The 24,607-nt window shown below is 42.5% G+C and overlaps 1 protein-coding gene across 1 annotated transcript in view; it reads right to left on the minus strand.

Moving 5' to 3' along the window:
- Window positions 1-2,142: 2,142 nt before the first annotated feature.
- Window positions 2,143-24,607, minus strand: part of LDLRAD4 (low density lipoprotein receptor class A domain containing 4) — a 392,230-nt gene continuing 369,765 nt past the window's right edge. The window contains exons 6-7 of the mRNA XM_087438921.1: window positions 11,033-11,086; window positions 2,143-9,695 (exon numbers count right to left, since the gene is read on the minus strand). Coding sequence (XP_087295047.1) covers window positions 9,165-9,695; window positions 11,033-11,086 — 585 coding nt within the window. The 3' untranslated portion in view covers window positions 2,143-9,164. The remainder of the gene's footprint in view (window positions 9,696-11,032; window positions 11,087-24,607) is intronic.

Here is a 24,607-nt window from a genome sequence, read left to right on the forward strand (position 1 = left end):
CAGGTCAAAACAGGGTAATGAGGGAAATCTAACTATGATGTTCTAAATAACAGACTCATTATAAACTGTTGTGTGCAAGCATCATGGAGAGTCAGAAATACAGTCTTTTATTGCAAGGCTCACTATATGTGGATCTCTGAAAGATTCTGGAGGAACTTCAAGCATGCCTTGCATTTCTCAGTGTTCCCCTGAGGGTGCAGGGGGAGGGCAGCCTGATGAGTATGATTCCTAGTTGATCTGCTTAGCACTTGGCAGCTCTGCTGTTTCACAAACAAGCTAATTTACAGAATAAGTCAGTCAAAGAAAGCCAGAGGTTGGAAGGGTTTGGGGTCCTGAGCAGCCTGTTTCAGCAGCACTGACATACAGAGGAGAACTGCCCGCATTCCCAGGTTGGGGCGTCGGGAAGCCCCACAGAATTAGAGACCGCCGTCAAGGGGAGTAGGGGTTGGGCTCCTTGTACTCCGGTACTGAGTGTACACCCATCTGGAAAACAGTGGGTCCAGAACTCGGCGTTTCTCTCCCTGGCCGGCAGCGCCTGACACTTTCAAGGACCCACCTGAGTGTGGCGTGCACTGTCATAGAGGCATGAAAGCAACACTCTGATGCTTTTTGGCCATTGTCATTTCAGCTCCAGCCAGGATGGACAGTCCTGTGTACACCAGCAGCTTCCAGGCATCGGTCCTCTGGGTTTTTCTGCCTCAGGGCTTCTGAGCTTGCTCAGTCCACAGCCAGAGCTGCTGGAAGATAATCCCAAAGGGCAGCCCTCAGCAGTGGAGATTGGTGTCCCTGCCTCCTATCCTTTAAAGGCACATCCTGTGTGGTTTCTGAGCCCCCGTTGCTTAGAGTAGAACCAGCGCAGCACCTTGACCAGCTCCCCCTTCCCCTGCTTCCGCCTCTGGGAACAGCTCCCAGATCAGCTCCCTGCATCCAGATCCTTGACTCAGCCTTTGCTTCCGGGAGACGTGTTCCCCCCCCCCCCGCCCCGCCCCAGCCTCCCAGCAGCTGCCGGGCGACACTTGTATAGACTCCTTATGGCAGAGGGGAGGGAGGGACGCTGTTTCTCTTGTGACAAGCAGACCTCAGGGTTTACTGAATCCGATCAAGTATGAATCTCAAGCCCTGAATCCCCCGTTTCCTTCTGTGCAGAACTTTCTCTCTGATTTCAGTTTACACTAGTCTTAACTTCACTCAGGGATAGTCAGTTTGGAGAATACTATTTAATATTTCTCCAATGATCTGCTGAATAAGAGATTATTTATAGAGTTTATTCCAGAGCATAGTGTTTGGTTATCACTGACTATTTGCTGTTTTAAGGGAAAGAAATCCTTTTCTTATAGCTCTTTTCCTCCTTATAGCTTTCTAATCCCCCTTCCAGAATAATCTTAAAGAAATTATTTTAGAATTTAAAATGGGTGTTATAACCAGAGTTTTGTGCCCATACAATTATTTAAATGATATTTTTAAGATTTCAGTTTCTAATTTCCAAAGTTCATTAGTAACAGACAGAAATAAATAAATTGTATTTCCTGCAACCAAGCTAAATTTACTTATTCTAGTAGTTTGGTAGATTGTGTAAGGTTTTGTACATACACAATCATGTCCTCTGTGAACCCACATATTTATTTAGAGCTAATGTTACTCTGATCTCTCAATGGAGGAAATTGAAGTCCTTTTGCTACATTATCCTGGACTGAAAACCTCCAGTGCTGAGGACCTTAACCTCTGAGGGCGTCTGTCCCACTGTTGAACAGTCTGTTAGAAATCTGGGTCATGTTTTGGCTGAGTCGATTTCGGTTTCTCTGTGACAGCCATCCAGAAACTAAAGACGAGTACCAACTCCTCCTCAGGCACCTCAGCTCAGGCGAGGCGTTCTCAGTGCCTCCTCCCACGATGCGACCCAAGGGTGATCCCTGAGTGTTCTGTGTAGAACCCAGAAGTGAGAAAAGATGGTATGTGATCTGACCAGAGTTGTTTATAGCAGAGTGTAATGATTTTTGAAAAATTAGAGTAAAAACTGAATGGAAAGGTTAGCTAGGGAACCATAAGAATTGTTTCCTTGAGGTGAATTTCAAAACCGGTAGTTTTTTCCTACGTACATGCTTTGTTTTTGAAAGAGTAAAAAAAAAAAACAGGAGACACATGTATATCACTGATTATTTTTAATGATTTTATGCTATGGTTTGACCGTAGCATTAAGAACAAGCAGAAAAAGCTGATTTCATAACTAACAAACAGCGCTTAGAGCAACATCTTTCCTTAAAAGTATTGCAATTACAGACCTTAGGTCTAAGAACTACATCACCATTGCTCAGTTAAAGAGGCAGATACATGACAGTTGGAAATCTTTTTCTGTATATAACTGGGAATTATGTTGAAAAGTAAGCACAAATGGCTCTTAAAAGACTAATGACTTTTGATTATCATAACTCACAAACAACTATTGAAAAGTTCAAATACAGTTGTACTTTTTTAGTAGGCTGCTTTATAATAAAAATTAAATGAACTAAATGCTGTGACTAGTATTGTACATATTTTAAAATAGCTTTAAACTAGACAAGTATACAGTTAGAAAATGTTATTTTTGAAAGCCATGAAATGAAAAATAGCAGTATACCAACAAGCACATTAAAATGAACCAGTATCATTAACAGTAAAGTCTAAGCCTCAATTAGTTCTATAGAAAGGAAGCAATGGTGTGGTAACAAATTTTAGTACCTCTGAGTCTAGAACATTCTCTGATGACACTCATGCTCAATAGTTCTCCCAAGAGATTGAACCTGGAGGGGTGGGAGTATTGTTTCTGACAGTAATGAGCCTAGGTTCTTAATGCTGAATCACGAGGAAGCCCCTGCGGTAGACAGTGGAGCAGACAGTGGGGGCAGGACGGGACACAGAACACACAAGATAATTATCTTTTCATGGCCCTTTTGAAACAGTTAACAGAAGGGCTGACGTATAGTCCATTCAGCATTAAGAGTTGCATTGTAGAGGTGTTTTTAGTTTAAGGATAATAGTAATTTGTTTTATGGAGAATTAGGGTATGATTCTACTGTGATTTTCAAAATCAGAACATACACCAGAGAGCAAATAAAAAACATGAAATTTATTAGAATTAATATTCTCTGGTGACAGAATAAACTGGATATATGGGTCAGATGGGCAAACTTTCACTGACTGCCTTTATGGACAACACTGCAAAGGATGCCCACACCCATGATTCAACAGTGGTTTTAGTGAACACATTATAGGCTTTTCTTTTTCTTTTTATAATATTAGAATATTTGAAGGTAAATGCAGAGGTCGGAATCAGACACTAAAAACTGAGCTGGAAGCAGATGCATAAGACAGGTGTGACGTAACGTGCAACTGAAAACGTAATCCCTAACCCATGGCAAAACCTAGTTTGTTTTTTGGGTCAAGATCACCATGACACCAAAAGGAATGGATATGAGATTCTCCCCTTGGCTGGTAGCCAGTTCTCTGCTAATTATAACCTAGAACAAAACATTTTTTCTAAGAATGGAGTCTTAAGTGGATTCGTTTTTCCTGAGGTATTCTTTCCTTACAAACTCGACTGTTAGTTCATTGGCTCTACAGCTTCAATTTGTCAAAGAAAAAGGGACACAGATGGTCATAAATGCGTCTGTACTGAACAGAGGCCTCTGTGCAGGCCCATTTACTTGGACATAATTTTTGCAATTTTAACAAAATGCACTTTTCAGTGGGCTCTGACATCTTCGTTATTCTACAACATGAGATAATACCTTTTCATAAAGCAATTTGAAAACTCAACATTTTTTTCTGACTATAACACTGGTCCAACTGAGCATTCCTATACAGATTAAAATAAGAAGCATCTAGTGGCAACCAAAAAGTGGTGGGATTTTTAAAATTATTTTTTAAAAACATTTTCACAGCAAAGGTATACCTCTCAGTTGCTATACAGACGCTGGTCATAAACTGTGGCTTGCTTGTTCAGACTTCTTTGCTTTGTGTTGTTATAATATTGATATTTAATAGGAAAATAAACTACATAGACTTTTATCTGTATGCATCCATTTGCAAATTTCCTTACAAAAGAGGACAGAGCACATAGGCATTCACAAATGCTATGCCATTTCTGTTAAAATTGGTATCTATACATTATACTACAGTATTAACAATTTTTTGTTCTACCCATTGGGTAGGATATGTGCATAATATATTCAAGTTCTATACAGCACCTTACAAATAAAAACATAAGAGAAGACAGACAACTGAGAAAGCACCATTGTGAGTAGGCACAACAAAGGTGGGGGCACAGCGTGCGGTGGAGGGGGCACTTGGTGCCTCTGTCTGCTGAAATGAGGACATGAGACACCTTGGTTGCTTAAAAACTACTGACATGCAGAGCTCTTTGAAATGTCACGGCTCTATATAATACGTGTGTAAAGTGTATGGTAATCTCAGAGCTCCACCCCCACCACATTACACAGAAACAACACATGAGGAAGGAAAGAAAGGATGAAAGGAAGCCAGTGCTTTCTTAGCTGGGCATTCCTACTCACACACACTGGCTTTCTAATGCAGCGAACCTGGAAAGCAGCAGCAGCAGCAAGCAAATGATGATCTAACCCGGTAGTAAATTATAAAAAACTATGAAAAAGATGCAGCACTTGGGGTAGTAAAATAACTTCTTAAGCTGTAGGATATTACAAGGCAGGAGAGTACTTTCCTCTGATCCCTAGATGGGTTCTGGCAGCTGGCTGCAGGGCCTTGTTGGAATCCATAAAGTTAGGTGAGCCACAAGGCTGCTGAGACCAACATTTGTGATCTGATGTGAAATCTGGGACTTCAGTGTGCCCCAGTAGATACAGTGTTCCTCACACTGAGGAGGGGAGACTTGCCAACTTGTCACCCAGTCACGTTCTTTTATCTAAATTGGCCAAGGCCGTGGGAATTGAGGCAACCGCAGACAGAAGGGAAGCCTGCGTCCCTGCTCTTCAGCTAAGACGGGGGACACTGGTGGAGGGAGAGGAGGTGGGCTTGGGGATATGTCACCATACAAAGGCTCGGTGCCGAGCACTGGCGTATTTCTAGTTTTAGACAAAAAGCAAAAAGTTAACAAAAACCAAGTATCCCAGCTTTTTTCCTTCAAACACTGCTGAGCTTTGGCAATTTTAAGAACAAAAGAATGAATGGCATACCAATTAACATGCAGTTAATGTTGCCGTTCTAAGTAGCAAGCAAATCTCAAGAAGTGAGCAGCAGCACAGCCAGCAAGACGGGAGGCCACTGACCAGCACAACTGCGGGGTGAGCAGCCCCACACCTCGGCCACATTGCAGTTCAGAAGGGCGCAGGAGCCTCGAGCGGCCAACAGCACCCTTTTGAGGGGCGGGGGCCGGGCGGGGTGTGTCTCTGTGCTAAGGACCAGTTATCTGAAGGGCACCACACCAGGACTCTTCCTAAAGAAAGAGACTTCCTAGTGAGAAGAGCAATTGGATGGAAGATACAGGATCACCCCTGTCAGGATGCAACTACCAGTTCTGAGTGGATGGCAGGGATTTGCATGGACTTTTCTAGATCAGAGAAGGTTTCTAAAAGTGCTTGCCTTTTGAGCCTTTCTCATTCTTATGAGGATAGATAAAGGGGAAGAAGATCAGTTGGCGATATTTAGGAACTTGCATCTGTGTACCACATTCCTATGCCAGTGTTAGAAGGCCTCCCAGTTTACTGTTGGCCCGTATTGCCTCTCCCATAAGTTTGAGCTAAAATTAGTGGATTTAAGTACAGTCCTCAAGACAGATCTTTGTAAGTTTTAAATATTCTCCTCTGCTATCTTGAAATGTCTTGTGGGTTGTCTGTCCATGTGTGTATGTGGAAGGATAGAGGGTATGCTTGTCAAGCCTTCTTAACACTACATTTTGGTCAGAGACATGAAGAACAGATCAACTGTTTAAATGCATAACTTGTTTAGTGAAATCTCTTTTGTACTAAGGACTGCTTCAATGTCTGAAGAAACTAGACTTTCTGAAAAGCAAATAGATGCCTGAAGACTGTGTTCCTATAAATGGGACTCAACATGCCTTGGGTTTCACACTCCTGGAAGTTCCTGGGACAATGGACAAAAGTCACAACAGGATGCCCAGGAGTATCCGTTGTTCCCACTGTTCTTTCAAACAATGCAATCCTGTGTTTGTTTTAACACTCTACTGAAATAATAAACCTGATTGCCGGAATCACTGCTGTCTAAACTGGACCCTTGGGTTCCATAGGCACATAGGCTTCTTGAACATTAGGCCCCACTGTGCCAGTTGCGTCTTCACAATCACTCCTCTTTCCACACCAGGCCAGCAAGGAGGTGACAGGACGAATAGGGCAGCCACGGCCTTCAAAAGACCTATTGATCTAAATCACTTTTTCGCTGTGCTGAAGGGAAATTGACTATCAATTCAATTTATGACCTTGGTTGATAAACTAATTCATTGCAAAGGCCCAGCCCCAAAGACCATTCAAGTCATGGTTGCTGTGTCTGTATCTTTAGATAACTATTTAACTTAAAGAGCAATTCTCTAGGGTGGCTGCATGGCAGAACCTCTCTTTTGAAGGACAATTAAAATTATTTGAATTAAATGATTGTTTTGCCAATACCATGGACATCTGCAAATGTCCATATACTTGCAAAGGGACTAAGGAATTGACAAGTTTCTGACCACAGCTCATTCCTACAGCAGGTAGAAAAGTAAGGACTGTAAAAGCATTTCGAGCTGGAGCCATAGGTGGGTCTACCCACTTTACCAAAACTGCAGGAAAGGTTTGGAATGATGACATCATTAGCTGACCTCATTTTGTGTCTGAGGGGACCCTGACCACCAGTGGGGTCCTGACTGAGACAAGTGCTCCCTAATCTTCATCTGACAGGGCGAGGCGAGGCTTCATGCCATGCAGAGTCCCAGCTTCCCTCAAGCACAGGCTTGCAGTCTAGGCAATCAGCTGAACCGTCAGGAGGCTCTAGGGCGGTGGGAAAGGAAATCTATGGTCCCGAGTCAAGGCTCCCAGGGCTCTGCCCAGCCTTGGAATTCACACTGAGACCCTCAGTGTACACACTTCCAAATAGGGTCTGAAGCATGGGTGACAACTGTTGCCCACATTTTTTTTCTCTCCTTTTAAAAGTTTGACGAGTTCTGTGGATGTTACTGTGTGAAAGGGATGAATCTAATGGAGATTCCAATCCTCAAAACAAAACCCAGCAACCTACTGACCAAGAAAAGCAGCAGAAAGAAGCAGAGGAGAGCAGACAGGATTTGTAGTTCAGAATGGTCTCTTCCAGGTCTCAGCCAACAGCACAAAGTCACCTCACTGAGAAATCGCCTCGGAGACCCACAGACAGACACAAACACAGTTGGCATTAAAACTGCAGAGATCAGAGTAACTTCCAATCCACTCTGTTGCATGCAGAGGCCAAAGGGACCTAACCTGCACAGAACAGGTCGGTTGCTACCCCGTTAAGATAAGCCCTCCCCTGGGCGGTATTGGTTGAACTTATTTGCTGTTGCTGTTATAAAAGCCAGATGCTTACTTCCACAGAAGAAAGTTATTTTACATAAGAATGAATGTTTGTAAATATCAGGAATATTAAGACTAACAATCTTTAAAATTAGTTTTCTAATTGCATTTTAACTGCATGTTGTGCTTTTTATCCTGTACTCCCCTACCCTGCACTATTTTATAACTGAAAATCCAGTTCTGGCCACCATTGCAAAGGCTGAGGAAACTCCCACAGGAGTTTGCTTGGGTTTTGAGCACTGAATTCCTCCAAGAATGCTGCGCCAACACTAGTGAAGTGCAACGGCTTATCGTCATCCTCAGCAACGTGGTGTCCTTCATCAACTCCAGGGACTCCCTACTCGTGAAGTAACCCACTGCCGGCACCACTCACACACCAAGGTTGGGCGGGCTGCACGGGGAGCGACTGCTGAGAGCCTCTCATGCACTGACCTGCCGTCCAGGACTGAACTGAACTATCTAGGAAAGGAGAAAGACAACAGGAATACACTGAGAAGTCACATAGTTCAACAGTATTAAAAATAACCACCTTGCACTTTAAACAATTTATTGCATAAAATAATGCATGTATCTAAGTATATTTCATGCTAGAGTGAAAACAATCTAAATTACTAAAGAAACTGCACTGCTGGAGGACGAGGGCAGCACTGCATGATACTGGATACATAAATGCATGTGTTGGGTTCATTTTTAATAAAATATGCAGCCTAAGACTAGCACAGTAACTCAACAAGTCAGAAATGCTGGAATTTAGTATTTCCTATCTTCCATCCAAAAGTCTCCAAATGCTTCAGTGATGCACTGATATTTGATGTAAATTCTTGCAACAATAATGACTCTCTTGATTTATGTAAGTTGGCATATGTTAGGCTACATCCCCAAACATCTTTTCTTGCATGATCATGGGGAACTCTCCAGGGTATTCCTTGGGCCTGATAATAATCCACAGGTGAAAAGACAACATACAGAACTTCACGTAAAACAGTTCCCTCATATATATTTTAAACATTAAGATAGTGCAACTTTTAAAAACACATCGTCACAACACAAATTAACTCCTTGCATTCATCTAACTTCTCCACTTTATACCTTGGCACACAAAACAGGAATTTTGAATCATATTTTTAAAACAAAATAAAAGTTCCACACCTTGGGAGAAAAAGCAAACTGGCCAATTCTTCCCCATGATAATATATAATAATGCTTCCTTCTTTATTCAGTTAATTATAAAACAGGCCATTCTGGCCTCTTTCTCTTCAAAGTCTCCTTTCATAATTAAATAAATCAAATACCTCTGTGGGTTTTATTTCATGATATCTTCAAAGCATCCCTTTCTCTGTGTTCCCATGCCCACCCTTTGCCAAAACCATCCCCCGTCCCAATGCCTGCCCCCAAATAAACACTGTTTGTGGTCAGACCAAATGGAAGTTTGTATTATTTCAGTCTAGTTTGCATGCAATTCCCCTGAAAGGAATCAGAAACAAAGACCACATTTGCACATTTGGTTTTACTTAGTTGTAGCACGTAAAACTGAACATTGTGCTTGGGAGCGGAGGGCAGTGCAGCCCTTCTCCCTCCTCACTTCCTTCCTCCTCAACTCAAATGCACATGGGAGGGTCAGACGAGGTTCCCAGGCTTCCTGTCTTTGCCCTGGATGGGCAGCACTGTGCTCCCAGAGCTGTCCTGCTGAAACGGCAGTCTGCTCCCCCTGTGCGCGCTGCTGTGCTGGTGGTGGAAGAAAGAGGCGCCCGGGTAGTGGCCCATCACCTCGCTGTACGTCGGCGGGGGCCCCTCCATTCTCCCGTTACTGCTGCAGGTGCTGGCACTTACGCCTGAATTGCTGCTGGGTGGGCACGGGCCCCCACTGTACACAGAAATGTCTATCAAATCGCTGTCAAATATGGTTCGGTTGGGTGGGGCCCTCACAGACTCTCTGTTGAGTTCCATCTGCTGTTCAGGGTCCCGGAGCTGCAGGGTGCAGGGCCCCTGGTAAGGAGGTGGCTCCTCACCGTCGGACAGGGAGATGGTAGGAGGAAGGTCAATCTCATGCTGCACATAGGGGTAGGTGGGCTGGAAGCGGCTGAACCGATCCCTCTGGATAAAGGACGGGGCAGTAAACCTGTCCCTGGACCGCGGGGCATACATGATCTGCAAGGAAAAGAGGAAAGGCTTGAAGACATTCTTGGCACAATAAAGACCATGAATGTGATGGTATCAAGGAAATTCATGCTTGGTCTGTGTTCTCACCCATCTGAAAAATTTTTCCCAGACAAAACAGGGAAAGACTATTCCAGAAAAAAAATGTAGTTTTCTTATTCCTCATGACTTACACCACTCATCTTGCCAAACTACAGTTTATCCAGAATGGTGCAACAATGGACAATTGTGGTTAACTGAAAATTTGGGTTTTCATGGGAGTTATTGCGTATGCTATGTATACATTTCCCACTAGTTCAAATAGAATACAACAGTAATTTCTAGAGTGCAGTAAACAGTAATGTAGTGGAGGGGCATTGTGCAGACAGGACTCTGGTCCTGTCCACCACGTGACCAGGCCTCCACTCCTTTACCTAAAAAATAAGAGGACTGGCCCACCTGCTTTCTCAGGTCCCTTCTAGATGTCGCACCTGTGATGGAGAAGAGTGGGGAGCAGCTCAGAGTTTTCATTATAAATATGTTATAATTTCCCATAATGGTACTTGGAGCAGGTATGAGGCATTGGGTCAATTTATGAATTATTTATAGGAGCTTGTTGCCCTATCAATTACTTTTAAAAAATATGGAACAAGTGACTTCTTTTTCTTTCTGGTTTCTAGTCTTTTCTAGTTATTTCTTTCTGGATAAAAGTTTCCTGTAGTTATTTTTAGTAACTGACATGAAAAATGTTTTCTATTCCAAAGTAAATATGATTATAGATTTTTTTTCCAAAATGAATCCAGGTACTATATTTCTTAAATAATCTTCTCATCTATTCCACCATCCAAGTTTCTTCTAGAGGAAAGATATTTTACATATATACACACACATATATATGTGTGTGTACACATACATACATATATATATATCCATTGACTTCTCTCATACCATATTTTTTACTTAAAAGCAAAACACTATGTTATTTTTAATGTCATACTATTAAACTTGGAGATGTGGGAATGAATCATACTACGATATTTATAAACTATGCCCACATCTGCCAGACCTCATTATTAGCAGCTTATAGGATCATGTAAAGATCAGTGACTCTCAATCTGTTTCTGTAAGGAGCTTTAGACTAGCACAGATAATCCCTAGGAGATTCTAGGAAAAAACCCATCCCCCACCTTTTTAACCAAAGTTACAGGCATATGCCTTAATTTAAATGTGTTATTTCTTAATCTATGCTGTAATACATTTAACCTCTCCACCAATTTTGTTGCAATGGTTTATTTCCCTCCTCCCCCCCCCTCCTGCCACCCACACCCCAACCTTGTCCACTCCCTTACCTCTGAGGCACCTGGCCGAGGTCCAGAGCTGTCTGAAGGCCACAGGCGCCCTTCCTGGCAGTAGAGACGGGGACAAGAAACATCATAAGAAAATCATTAGTTTCATACAGCAGCACCCAAAATTAAGGGATCACATTCCTCTTTGATAGTAGCAGACCTGCTTAAAACCCCGAATGACAAAGAACTGGTCCTTTATTACACCTACCATCTAAATGGAGAATTGTGACCAAAAGGAAAAGTTAGGAAGTTAGGGTTACAGCCAAAGTAAATTTGAAATAGACTGGATATGAAATAGATTTGAAGTCAAACGTCTTTCAATCCATGTACTTGTATGTTTGAAATACATTCAATGTGTCATCAAACTGTATTCAGTGACTTCTGGACCAGGGTCGGGCCTGGGTGAATTCAGCTCTCATGCAGAGGCCTACCCCACACAAAGGTGCGTCACCACAGCCGGCTAAGCGCCAGCCAAGGCCCTTCTGAATTGCAACTCAGCTTTGAGTTAAGCAGCAGCAGAAGAAAGGGACTGCCCAGCCACACTGGTTGGCTTTCAAACTGAAAACTGAGTTTCCAAAGCTTGAATGCCCTTCAAGCATCTTCTAGTGAATTTATTCTTCGTCTGTATATTCACAAGGCAGTGTAACTTGACATCTAGTTGCTTAATATCTTTTTTCAAAAATGTTTGGCCAGACTGACAAGGTGACAGGCAAATAGCAGGCATTATTAAGCCATCATTTCTTACACCATAAACTTGTTTACAAAGCATTTCAATATGTTATCCCTTTTGAATCCAAATTGTTGGCTATTAGCAAGGGTCTGTTGGGCTGCTGGCTAAAGACCTGTCACTGTAATAAAGCGAATAAGAACTCTTGAGGGGAAGCAGATGCCTGTATTTTTGGACACCCAGGAATATGCATACATGGCCTTGTGCGATCACTGAGCCTCCTGAGAGCCCACACGTGCCAAGGTAGACCCACGAGGGAAAATACCCCTCAGTCTAGGAAAATACCCCTCAGTCTGTAGACCCAAAGGCCCATTCTCTCTTGCTCCCTTCTGTAGGCCTGCATTCAGTACAAATACCCCCTTCACTGCTAAACAGGGCGTTTGTCCAATAGATACAATCTGTTCCTAAGACACTCGCAGGACATTATGGAATCAGCAGCAAAAGTATCAACGGACCCAGCTGCATTTAGAGGAAGTCTGCGCCTAAGGTCTGACTATAAAGTTATATGATGAGCCATTACAGCTCTGGCATGGTGACAGACCAAAGGCGAGTCTGATGAAGTGGCTGACCCACAACTGCGGGCAGCCTTCACTGGGCGAAGGCGGCTTGTACAGCACTTCAGAGCATGTGTTCCTCTGGGTCAAAGTGAAACAATCACCATAGTTCTGGGTTGTTGTAGCGACTCTCATATTGAAAATAGTATAAAAATTCATCCTCCCATGTTTCTACAAGTCATGATTCCATCCTAGCTCCTCTTCCTCTCCTTCAAACTGCAGCTCGGTGCCACTCCTGCCCACCAGACACCTCACTGATGTCCAGTTCTAACCTTCCATCCTGAGAACTGGCACCAGGTGACAGCAAAAGCAGCAGATTAAAGCACAGTGTGCAGCGTAATGGCCAGAGATAACACCACCAAATGAAGTGGGAGGGAAGTGACCCAGAAGTAGGGGGTTGCACATTTTCTGATAATGGCAATAACCATCCTCAATGGCTTTATTTCCCTAAAAATTAGCATACTGGAAAAATGCCTAAAAGAGACCCACATCAAGCCTTGTGCACACTCAATCTTATATTTCACCAAATTCACATCAACCTTCTTCTTATTAAATCCATTCGGCGCTTTTTGGCCCTCCTCTCACCTGTCCTCCCAGCAGCACTGCACCCTCTCGTTGACCTCAGCAACATCACCCCCTCCTGGTGCACATCCTGACTTCTCTGGCCACTCTGCCCATCCCTTGAGGGATGCCTCTAGCTCTGAGTTTTGGTTAAACGTTGGAGTTCCTCAGAGCCCTACCCTGGGCCCCTCTCCTCTCACTGTAATCTGCTTGGGCCATCTCATTCTGTCCATGGCTTACAGGGCCATCCTCATGGGGATTGGGTCTATATCCGGCCCCACCTTCTCCCATGAGCTCCAGATGTGGCTAACTATGGGGGCCTCTAGGATTCTAATAGACTCCTAAAACTAAGCATGTCCAAAGTGGAACTCATTGACTTTTCCCCCAAACCTCTCATTCCTCTGCACTGGCGTGGCCTCATCAACTCACCATTCTCCCTCACCCCCACTCCACTTCCCTCTATTGCCACCATTACTATTTTAATAATGACAATTTATTTAACTGTTCACTGACAATTGCCCCTCCCCCCCGGTCTTATTCATTTTATGGGAGACTTATTTTTCAGGCCTTTCACCCATGTGATACATAGGAGACGTTAAAACTACAAAGCCTACAAGAGGCTGTGGTGGCATTGGTTAAGAAGCTGTCATTCCAGTTCTGTGCCCAGTGCTGATACGTAGAGAATCCAGACCTGGAAGATGACCAGAGTTCTAGAAAGGCTGGATCTCAGCCGTCCCAATAGTTATGAACCCGCCTAGCACTAGATTCATGCCACAACCTGCTCTGGCCACTCCCCTCTGGGCTGTCCCATACTGCCCATTGCCAGATCACCCTTGTTAGCACTAAACTGCTCACGCTGCTGGTGGAGCCCACTGATTCTTGCTCTCCTTGGTGAGGTGAAGTCCTCTGACTATGATCTGACTCTGTGACCAGCATTCTCTAAGGGCCCTGTACCATCTGAGAGACTGCAGATAGCTAAACTCAAAGATGTGGGCCCTCTTGTCTAGACCCCTTGGTTTCTTCATCTTCAAATGCCAGCGATGACATTTTCAGGGAGAAGGGGACTTGTCATATGGTTAGCATCTACTCAAATGGCAGCATTTCTGGATCCTCATTATGAAACCAATTTTTATCTCACAATGAAGGGTCTAATGTTCTTGGCTAATGCTTAGTTCATTACATTGTGTTATACTTGGAATAAGCTGTGAAATAAGATAATACTTAAAGTAGTTCACAGAATTTTGAGTAATAGGAACAAAATATTGCCAATATTTTTATACAGGCTTCAATGCATTCCCTCTCTAATAACTGTTTCTTCATAAGAATACCAACCAAAAGGAAGGGAAGCATCCACCCGTCTATTCATTCATTACTTTACTATACGTCTACTGAATACTTCCTAGCAGCAGATCTCGATCCTTTTCCATTGCAACACGAGAGATGATGTGCACACATAACCCGACAGGTACTGTGCCATGCCTTCCCATAGGGTATGCAGTGGGGGCACAGCAGGGGGTCTGTACAATCCCCAGGGTTAAGCTGACACTCTGACCCCCTTGTTCTACTTAAGAAAGCATTCTGGAATGCAAGTGAGTTAGCGTGACATCACTCTAGGGATCACTTTGAATCAATTCTAGTTTATTTTTTAAGGTATATTATTCTCAAATCACTCATGTTTTATCTATTATTAGTACCAGTTATTTGAGACACACATTAAAACTGAGCAGGACACATGGGGGACTGTCACACCTGCTCCAGGAAGCTTACAAGAAGGGCATCCAATCTTGGGGGTGAAGGAAGTAGGCCTCAGAGCCCTCTCTGTATGTGCAGTGCCTTGCATGCATGTTTCTTATTCTCTAGTTTTCTCCCTGGAACAAAGGCCCTGTAACAAGAAAGGTAATGAGCGATTATCTGATGACAACTTAATATTACCCGGATGGATGACACAGCTATTGACACAGATGTGGATCTGTAAGGGCAAGTGGACTTGGAGCTGGGAAAGCCCTAGACCAGAATCTTGGCCCTGCCACTCTTCAGTCTGTGACCTCAGGTAGCTCACTTAGTTTTTCTAAGCCTCATTTTCCTTCTTTGTAAAAGGTTGTTGTGAGGCTCAAGTACAACAATGTGCTTAAATTCCTTAGCACAGGGCCTCGCAGAGAAGTATTCAGTCAACGCAGCTCTTAGCATTACAGACAATGGTTACCGGCTGTTATACACAACTAAAGAGGGGGTGATTTTCAGTTATCTCTTTTAAAATAATGAGTTCACTGAAATTTCCTTGTTTGTTTATTTACAAGATTATCTATTCCAAAGGTGGCATTTTGAATGGAAAGGTTGGAAGCATGCGAGAGGCTTAAGCAAAGTTGCATTTATCTCAGATTTCTTCAGGACATTTCTCAGTCGGGATTCCTAAACCTGATTCCTAAAACCAGCATTACTCACGAGACTCCTCACGGCAAGTTCTTCTCCACAGCTTCCCACGACTCAATTTCAGCACAACCCCAGGTGCTACACGGAATGAAGGCCCACAGTTGCATGACTCTCTGTGCTCTTAAATCGTTAGCTCAGCCTGGCAACTGGCTGCCCCCTGAGGAAATCACCATGAGAACAGACTTCGGCAGAGATTACCTGTGCCATGCCCTGCTCCTTCTGATGTCATGAGGTGGACGCAGGGAGACAGTAGGCAGGTTAAAGAAACAATTTTATAGCATTCAATTTTGTGACAAACTTTTATTTTCTCTTGTATCTTCTTTTATTTGCTAAAATGAAATCTTTATTGTGAATGAATACATTGTGATTTGTCACTCTCCTGCTAGTGTAGTTACTGTCAGGTGATCACTCACGTTTGACCATCTCTGACTAGGGTGACAACACTTTCTTCTGAATCTGCAAGGCTGTGGGCAGAGCCTGGACCACAGTAAACATGCTGAGGGAGAGGCTTTCCCCTGTGACAGTGTCCTCCAGCCTAGGTACACAAAAACCACAATCACACACGCACGCACACACATGAGTGCACACGTGTAGTTTGTCTCCCATGCTAAGTGCACTTTGAATCATAAAGTCTGGAGCCCTGGCCTCCCTGGCTTGGCCCTGGAAGTTGCTTCCATGGGCGCACTGGTGAGCAAAGACACTAGGACCCAGGCCTATGAATCCCTTTGACCACCCTGAGGAGCTGGCGGGTCACCAAGGGGCTCTACTGAATCTAATCTTGTGGAAAAGGGACACAGGACAGCTCCAAATCTTGCAAGCTTGAAGACACGCATTTTTGGACTCCTTTACAATTGAGGAATCTGCTTTGTATTTTCCCCCTTTTGAATGGTCAATGGACAGTCATATTGACAGAAAGATTTCCCATAAATTGAATCTGCTTGACACTAAAATGTCTGCATTAAAGATAAAAAAAAAAAAATCACCTGATCTTCCAAATGACTGCATGATGCCAGCATCAAGATGTGTTATTTGCAGACTTGGAACACAATAATTATATTTTTTCCCTTTAAACCTGTTTGGTACTTTTTGGGGGGTGGTTATGATATATGATTTGTAAATATTTTCTCCCGTGGTGAGTGGGAAATCAAAATTGACTTGTCTTTTTTATTGTGGCAAAATATACATAACATAAAATTTACCATTTTAATCATTTAAAGGTGTACAGTTCTGTGGCATCAAGTACATTCACATTGTCACGCAACTGTCACCACCATCTATCTCCAGAACTTTTTCATCTTCCCAAACTGAAATGCTATATGCATTAAACACTAACTTCCCACTGCTTTCTCCCCTCAGCCCCTGGTAAGCACTATTCTATTCTCTGTCTCTATGAATTTGACTATTCCAGGTACCTCATATTAGTGGAATCATATAATATTTGTCTTTTTGTGGACACATACTATTGTATCCTTATTTCACTTAGCATAATGTCTTTAAGGATCATCCATGCTGTAGCATGTGTCAGCGTTTCACTCCTTTTTAAGGCTGAGTAATATTCCATTGTAGGTATATACCATATTTTGTCTATTCATTTATCTATTGATGGATGTTTTGGTTGTTTCCACTTTAGGGCTACTGTGAATAATGCTGCTATGAACAGGGGTGTACAAATATCTCTTCGAATCTCTGCTTTTAATTCTTTTGGGTATATACCCAGAAGTGGAATTGCTGGATCATATGGTAATTCTATGTTTAATATTTTGAGGAACCACCATACTGTTTTCCATAGCAGTTGTACCATTTTACGTTTCCAACAGCAATGCACAGGGTTCCAATTTCTTCACATCTTCACCAACACTTGTTATTTTCTGGGTTTTTGATAATAGCCATCCCAGTGGGTGTGACATGGTATCTCATTATGGTTTTGATTTGTGTAAGATTAGTGTATTAAGTCATGGTTCTCCAGAGAAACAGAACCAATAGGATATATATGAGTATATTTATTATAAGAATTGGTGCATGTGGTTATGGAGGTGGAGAAGTCCCACAATTTGTCATGTGCAAGACGGAGAACCAGGAAAGCCAGTAGTATAATTCAGTCTGAGTCAGAAGGCCTGAGAACTGGGTGGGGGGCCACTGGTGTAAGTCTTGGAGTCCGAAGGCCCAAGAACCAGGAGCTCCAACATCTGAGGGCAGGAGAAGATGGATCTCAAGGAGAGAGAGAGAGAGAGAATCTGCCCTTCCTCCACCTTTTTGTTCTATTCGGGCCCTCAATGGATTGGATGATGCTTGCCCACATTGGTGAGGGCAGATTTTCTTTACTCAGTCTGTTGAGTCAAATGTTAATTTCTTCCAGAATTACTCTCACAGACACGTCCAGAAATAATGTTTTACCAGCTATCTGGGCATCGCTTAGCCCAGTCAAGTTGACACAAAAAATTAACAATACAATTAATGATACTGAGTTCTTCTCATGTGCTTATTGGCCATTTGTATATCTTCTTTGGAGAAATGTCTATTTGAGTCCTTTGCCTATTTTTAAATTGGGCTGTCTCTTATTTTGTTGTTGAGTTGTAGGAGTTCTTTATCTATTCTAGATATCAATCCTTTATCAGATATATGATTTGCAAATATTTCCTCCTGTTCTGTGAGTTGCCTCTTCACTTTCTTGATAGTGTCCTTTGACGAACAAAAGTTTTTAATTTTTGAAGTCCAATTTATCTATTTTTTCTTTTGTTGCCTATGCTTTTGGTGTCATATGCAAGAAATCATTGCCAAATCCAATGTCATGAAGCTTTTCCCCCATTGTTTTAAGAGTTTTATAGAGTTAGCTCTTACATTTAGGTTTTTGATCCATTTTGAGTTAATTTTTTGTATATGGTATAAGGGTTCAATGTCATTATTTTGCCTGTGGATATCCAGTTTTCCCAGTACCATTTTTGAAAATATCGTCCTTTCTCCTTGTATATTCTTGGCACCCGTGTAGAAAATCATTTGACCATATATGGAAGAGTTTATTCCTGGGCTCTCTATTATATTCCATTGGTCTATATGTGTGTATGCCAGTATCACACTGTTTTGCTACTGTAGCTTTGTAAGTTTTGAAATCAGGAAGTGCGAGACTTCCAACTTTGTTATTCTTGTTCAATATTATTTTGGCTATGGGGGTGCAGAGGGGGTGGGGGGTCCCTTGAGACAGCACATGAATTTTAGGATGGACTTTTCTACTTCTGCAAAAGATAATGTTGGGATTTCGATAGGGTTTGCAATGAATCTGTAGATTATTTTGGGTACTACTGCTATCTTAACCATGTCAATCAAGTCTTCCAATCCACGAACACGAGATGTCTCTCCATTTATTTCTGTCTAATTTCCTTCATCAACATTGTATAGTTTTCAGTGTACAAAATTTTCACCTCTTTGGTTAAGTTTATTGCTAAGTATTGTATTCTTTTTGATGCTTTTTATTGTAAATTGAATTGTTTTCTTAATTTCCTTTTTGGATTGTTCATTGTTAATGTCAAGAAATGCAGCTGATTTTGCATGTTGATTTTATATCCTGCAACTTTGCTGAATTTATGAGTTCTAGTAGGGTTTTTTTTTGTTTGTTGGAATTTTTAGGGTTTTTTACAAATAAGATCATGTCATCTGCAAACAGAGATAATTTTACTTTTTCCTTTCCAATTGTAATGCCTTTTATTTCTTTTTCTTGCCTAATTGCTCTGGCCAAAACTTCCATTAAACACTACGTTGAAAAAGTGGTGAAAGTATGCACCCTTGTCTTGTTCCTGATCTTAGAGGAAAAGCTTTCAGCACTTCGCCATTGAGTATGATGTTAGCTTTGCGCTTTTCATAGATGGCCGTTATTATGTTGAGAGAGTTTCTTCTACCCTAGTTTGTTGAATGTTTTTATCATGAAAAAGTGTTGAATTATGTCAAATACCTTTTCATCAATAAGATGATTATGTAGTTTTTTTCCCTTCATTCTGTAATGTGCTGTATTACACTGATTGATTTTCATGTGGAACCATCTTTGCATTACAGGAATAAACCCCACTTGGTCATGGTATATAACCTTTTTAGTATGCTGCTGAATTCAGTTTGCTAGTATTTTGTTGAGGATTTTTGCATTAATAGTCAGAAGGGATATTGGTCTTTGGTTTTCTTTTTCTGTTATGTCTTTGACTGGCTTTGATATCAGGGTAATGCTGGCCTCATAGAATGAGTTAGAAAGTGTTTCCTCTCTTCAATTTTTGGAAGAGTTTGAGAAGGATTGGTGTCAATTCTTCTTTAAATGTTTGGTAGAATTCACCAGTGAAGCCGTCTGGTCTAGGGATTTTCTTTGTTGGGAGGTTTTTGATTATTGATTCAATTTCCTTACTAGTTACAGATCTATTCAGATTTTCTATTTCTTCACGTTTCAGTCTTAGTAGGGTGTTTCTAGGAATTTGTCCATTTCATCTAGTTTATCCAATTTGTTGATATACAACTGTTCATAGTATTCTCTTATAATCTTTTTTATTTCTGTATCTCTTGGATCTTTTTCCACCCAAAGGGTACAACTATAGCATTAAAAGGGAGGAATCTGTGACCATGACTTACTGGGGCTTCCACTGTAAGCTGTGGCTGAAGCCTGCTGCCTTGGGTCCACGTGCACTGTGATCATGTGAGACCACTCCCATGCCCCGAACCCTCTTGGTTTTATGCTCTCAGCTAAAATCTCCTTTCCACACACAACACAGAGGATCACAGGAATCATCAGATGTGGGGACTGGAAACAACCAGCTCTCTGTGGGAATGGAAACATCTAATACAGTGTTTTTCAAACTGTGAGTTGCAACCACTGAGACAGTTGGAAAATCAATTTAAGTGGGTCACAGCCAGCATCCCAAAAAATGAAACAGAATAGAAAATATCTGAGTATGTTTTCTGTAAGTATAGTTTGGTGAAACTTCTGCTTTAGTTGCATATATGAGTATTCTGGATTGTGATGTAAAATGTGTTTCTTACTGTTCTTTGTGGTCAAAAACAATTTGAAAGTCTCTGATCTAAGCCAATTATCCCTCATTTTAGATAGGAGGAAACTGAGGCCCAAAGAGGGTACATTACTCACTGGAGGTGACACAGCCAGTGCGTGGTAAAGCAAGGCCATTGCTGGATATTTTGGCTTTTACCCAAGGCTTTCTCCCAGTGAATGAATGTATTGTATGGCCCCAAATATTTGGAAACCTATTTTTTCAACCCTGTCCCAGGGTGAGAATCTCAAAGACTAGGTAAAACTGATCTTTGGATATTCAGCAACACCTTTACTTTCCAATAAAATCAATTTTCTCTCATTTCTTCCCTTTTTTCATGCAACTTCTCTACCATCCAAATGCTTTAGTATCCCTGTCTTTTTCACCCTAGATGGCAGTAGCAGCTTAGATGTAAAGGCAATCCTCTAGATGTCAATGACTGTATTCTCTTCAGCATTTCCGCCTTTATTCCTCTTGGACTTCTTCTCAAGACTCAATATTTCCCTCCCAACTCTACTCAATCTAGGGCACTTCCCTTAAGAGAAAGACAAATCATCTAGGAAGGTCTGCTGGGAAGAAAAGAAAGGGAATTCTTTATACTTCCAGAACACAATGGATCAGGGAGATCTACAGGCCCTGAGGAGCAAGCAGAAAAGGAGCTACATGGGTGCCTCTCCCATGTAGCTACATGGCTTGTTGCTGGGGGAGAGTGAGCAATTAGACTGCAAGAGAAAGCAGTCTGGGCATTAGAAAGCTCAAGGCAACAGGGAAATGTGGAACCACACACTACCAGCCTAGGCAGGCACAATCACCTCCTTTAATTTGTGAGAGGGAGCTGAGGCACAGGGGCAAATACTTTCCTCCAGGCCACAGAGCTGGCAGGGGATTAACACAGAGCCAGAACCCAGCTTCCTCCCTTGGGGTCTTTTGACAGCCCTGGGGGCCTCCCCACCAAGGACCACTCAGAATAAGTTAGAGAACTTTTTTCCCCCAGAACAAACCACAGCAACTTTCAAGGACTAAGTAAAAACAAACAAAACAAACAAACAAACTTTACCATTAGATTATTAATGCTAATGCCTATTTAGAAGGTTTATAAAATTTTTATCAATTTTATTTAAAAATCTGATTTTAGCATTCTTTTGCCACAATATCCAACCATGTTCAAATGAGTTACCATGGAAGTCTATATGTGATCAGAACATTATTGGAATTGTCTTCAGGATCAGTTTATGTGAGCAGAGGATGCTTTTTTAATTGCAAAAGTAATATACAAATATTCTTACCATAAAAGTTTTAACAACACAGAACCAGGCTCTGTTTGCTCCCCTCCTCTCAGCCCCGCTCCTCCCCAGAGGAAGCCATCATTTTGCTGTGGGTCCTTCCTGACCTTTCTCTACAGCATCAGTTTGTAACTCGGACAACACCAGTCTTACTAATTGAGTCACACTTGGCTTTGCACCAAAATTGTATCATTTAGCTTGATCAGCCATGTCATTCATATGATTTAAATCTAAATGGATTTTAGCTGGTCCCAAAAATCAAATCCACCCTCAGAGAACAAATAAGAAAAATTAAGACTTGTTATCATTGAGAATTAAAAAAAAAACTTCCCTTGAAAAATTTCCAAAACATGATCTAGAAGCTCTGAAGGTAATTTCAAAACTGTTCTGAGCAATGACAACATCTGTAGAAGGACTATTTGAGCTACTCACATTGCTTTAAAAACAAATCTTGGCTATTGAAAAGGTCTGTCTACTTTTGTTCAGGTAAGACTCTGCTATGTAACAGCTATGACCCAGCATCCTTATCCAATTTTTGCCAGCAGATTGGCCTTTTGTTTCTCTTATTTGAAGGGAAACATTCTCATTTTGACGTTGTTAAAATTATCTATCTTCTAATGCTTCAATTAGAAACACCAAAGGGCAACTGGCAGCTTGACTACGTGAACACCCTCACTCATTCAGAGAGAGAAACAGCATGGCTGATGGTAGGAAACCTGTACTTGGAGTTTATAGTAGGCGCTGACCTGCCCCTTGCACTCCCCTTGACACTTGGAAACGCAGTTTCAGCAGCTCGTGAAATAATGGAGAACTGTTACTGGGAAAGCTGACAACAAACAGCCCTGGTCCTATGGTGCAGTAAGAATCTGCCTAACTCACAAGCAAGCTGTCCCCTGCCATCTTTCATCCCAGTCCCATGCTAAATGAAGCCTGTGACTCTCTGTAGTCTAAAGTGTCAGAGACGTGCCTATTATAACTGCATCATCAAGCCCTTTAGTTCATTTTTTTGCACTTTACTGAAAATAGTTCATTTCTATAATTTTGGAAATGCTTTTCTAAACACAGGCTGAAGCAGATAGAAATGAGAATAGGCAGGTGCACAGCAGTCCAGCTCTTCAGTCACAGTGAGAATGAACTGTGTGTGTGGTAACTCCCACATACCCTGTGCCCTTCACTGGACCCCGGGACACAGCCTGTGGGCTGTCCAGGCGGGTTCAACTAGCCCAGTGTGGTAGGTTCTTGAGTGGTTTCTCAGAAGTGTCCAGAACTGCCCATCCTCACGCCATCCTTGCTCCCAAGACCGGAAGAGAGGAGCCCACAGCCACCTTTGCCCTCTTGGCCACAGACTCCAGCCGCAGAGAGGTAGGTCCTGCCCCAGGGAGATGACTGGACAGCAGGGGCCAGGAATGAGCATGTCAGGCTGGGCGTAGGAAACACTGTACTCTATTGGTCCAGACTCACTTGGTTGAATAACTTATCTTTTAAGAATGCTCTTTACTTTCACAAGGAATTTCTTTCCCATTTTTCTGGAAACCAATGGCCCTCTTGATCTATCTTTGTTTTCACCCTTGTGGTAAAGGCATGAGTGCAGAAGAATATTTTCTCTAAAAAACAATCACCACTATGTAAACCAACAAATGGCCTTGGCACTCTGCCCACTGCTGAGGATTCCACATAGAGAGATGGTACCACAGCCAAAAGGTGAGCACCAGCCCATCTTGAGTGGTGGCTGCTTTGCAGACCCAGCCTCGGGGTGCCAGACAGGAATAGAGGCCAGTGTGGCCCGATACGCTCACTTTTCAAGAAAAGATGTAAATTGCAATTATTATATGAAATCTCCCAGTTTTTACAAGTTCCATCAAGTTTTGTCAAAACACTCTGTGGGGCAAACTGCATACACTGGCCATACCCCAGGCCAGATCTACAACGTCTTCAGGGAAGGTCTTTGGGTGTGGACTTTCTCCATACCAGAGCACTTTAGACTGGAGGAACCCAAGCTTCTGCACTGACACAGCTGGCAGCTGCAGTCCTTGTCCTCCTTCCTAACAGCTGGGGGACAAAACAAATGGTTTCCTTCCCCACGTTCCTCCCTGGAGCTGGTGTAGCACTGGCTGTGCTGAGTGCCGGCCTGGTGCTGCTTTGTCTCCTCAGGGAGGCCCAGGCACCAGTATTTTCACAATTGATTTAATCCCTGGTAATAAAGAAATGCCTGACATGACTCCTTTTGTTAATTTTTAAATTGAAATTGCTGTTTTTATAGGTCAGAATGGCTGAATACCCACAATTTCATATGGTTCAAAGTAAGTAAAATGTTCCTGTTCCTCTGCTGTTCCTCAGTAGATGGCCCACCACCTCAGCCTTGCCCATTGTCCACTGTCCATCACACCCTGGGCTGTCCAGGTGGGTTCAGCTAACCCCTTTGGGCTGGGCTACAGGCTGTCAGAAAAGGTCTCTCAGGCTTCCCCGAGTTCTGGCAAGAAAAGCTCCAGCGACTTGTACAAACATCTCTCAGGGCCATGTCCAGAATATTTATGCCCCTTTATTGTTTTCCTATTACTTGGCAGTCTAAGATAATGAAAAGAAATCTAGACAGTCCCAAAGCTTTGAAATCACATAAACCAGGCTCTAAAAAATAAGCCAAGCCTATCTCAGAAAGAAGACATATGAGTTTGTAACACAAACCCATTCACCGCTGCTTGCCATTATCTAACCATTTACTTTTCTTTTAATTTAATTTAAGCCTGGGTTGCTCTCTTTCATTTTCAGACAGAAATGGCTGCTTCCACCAAATTCAGGGCCATCCCATCTCCTGGGCTTCCTGGGAACGGTGTCTCAGAGACACCGTAGCGATGAAGGATGACTGGCCTTGGCCAACGAAGACTCCATCCATTCCCTCCTTGGCCAAGAGGGGAGTTGGCACAAAGTGTGTGCTTTCAACGGGAACTGTTGGAGCCACCAAGGGAGGAGACCAGGGGATTAGGTACTGCGTAAGGAAGAAGGGGCATGCT

The sequence above is a fragment of the Ceratotherium simum genome, chromosome 14, assembly GCF_057802395.1.
Source record: "Ceratotherium simum simum isolate JZ-2026a chromosome 14, ASM5780239v1, whole genome shotgun sequence".
NCBI classification, from domain to species: Eukaryota; Metazoa; Chordata; class Mammalia; order Perissodactyla; family Rhinocerotidae; genus Ceratotherium; species Ceratotherium simum.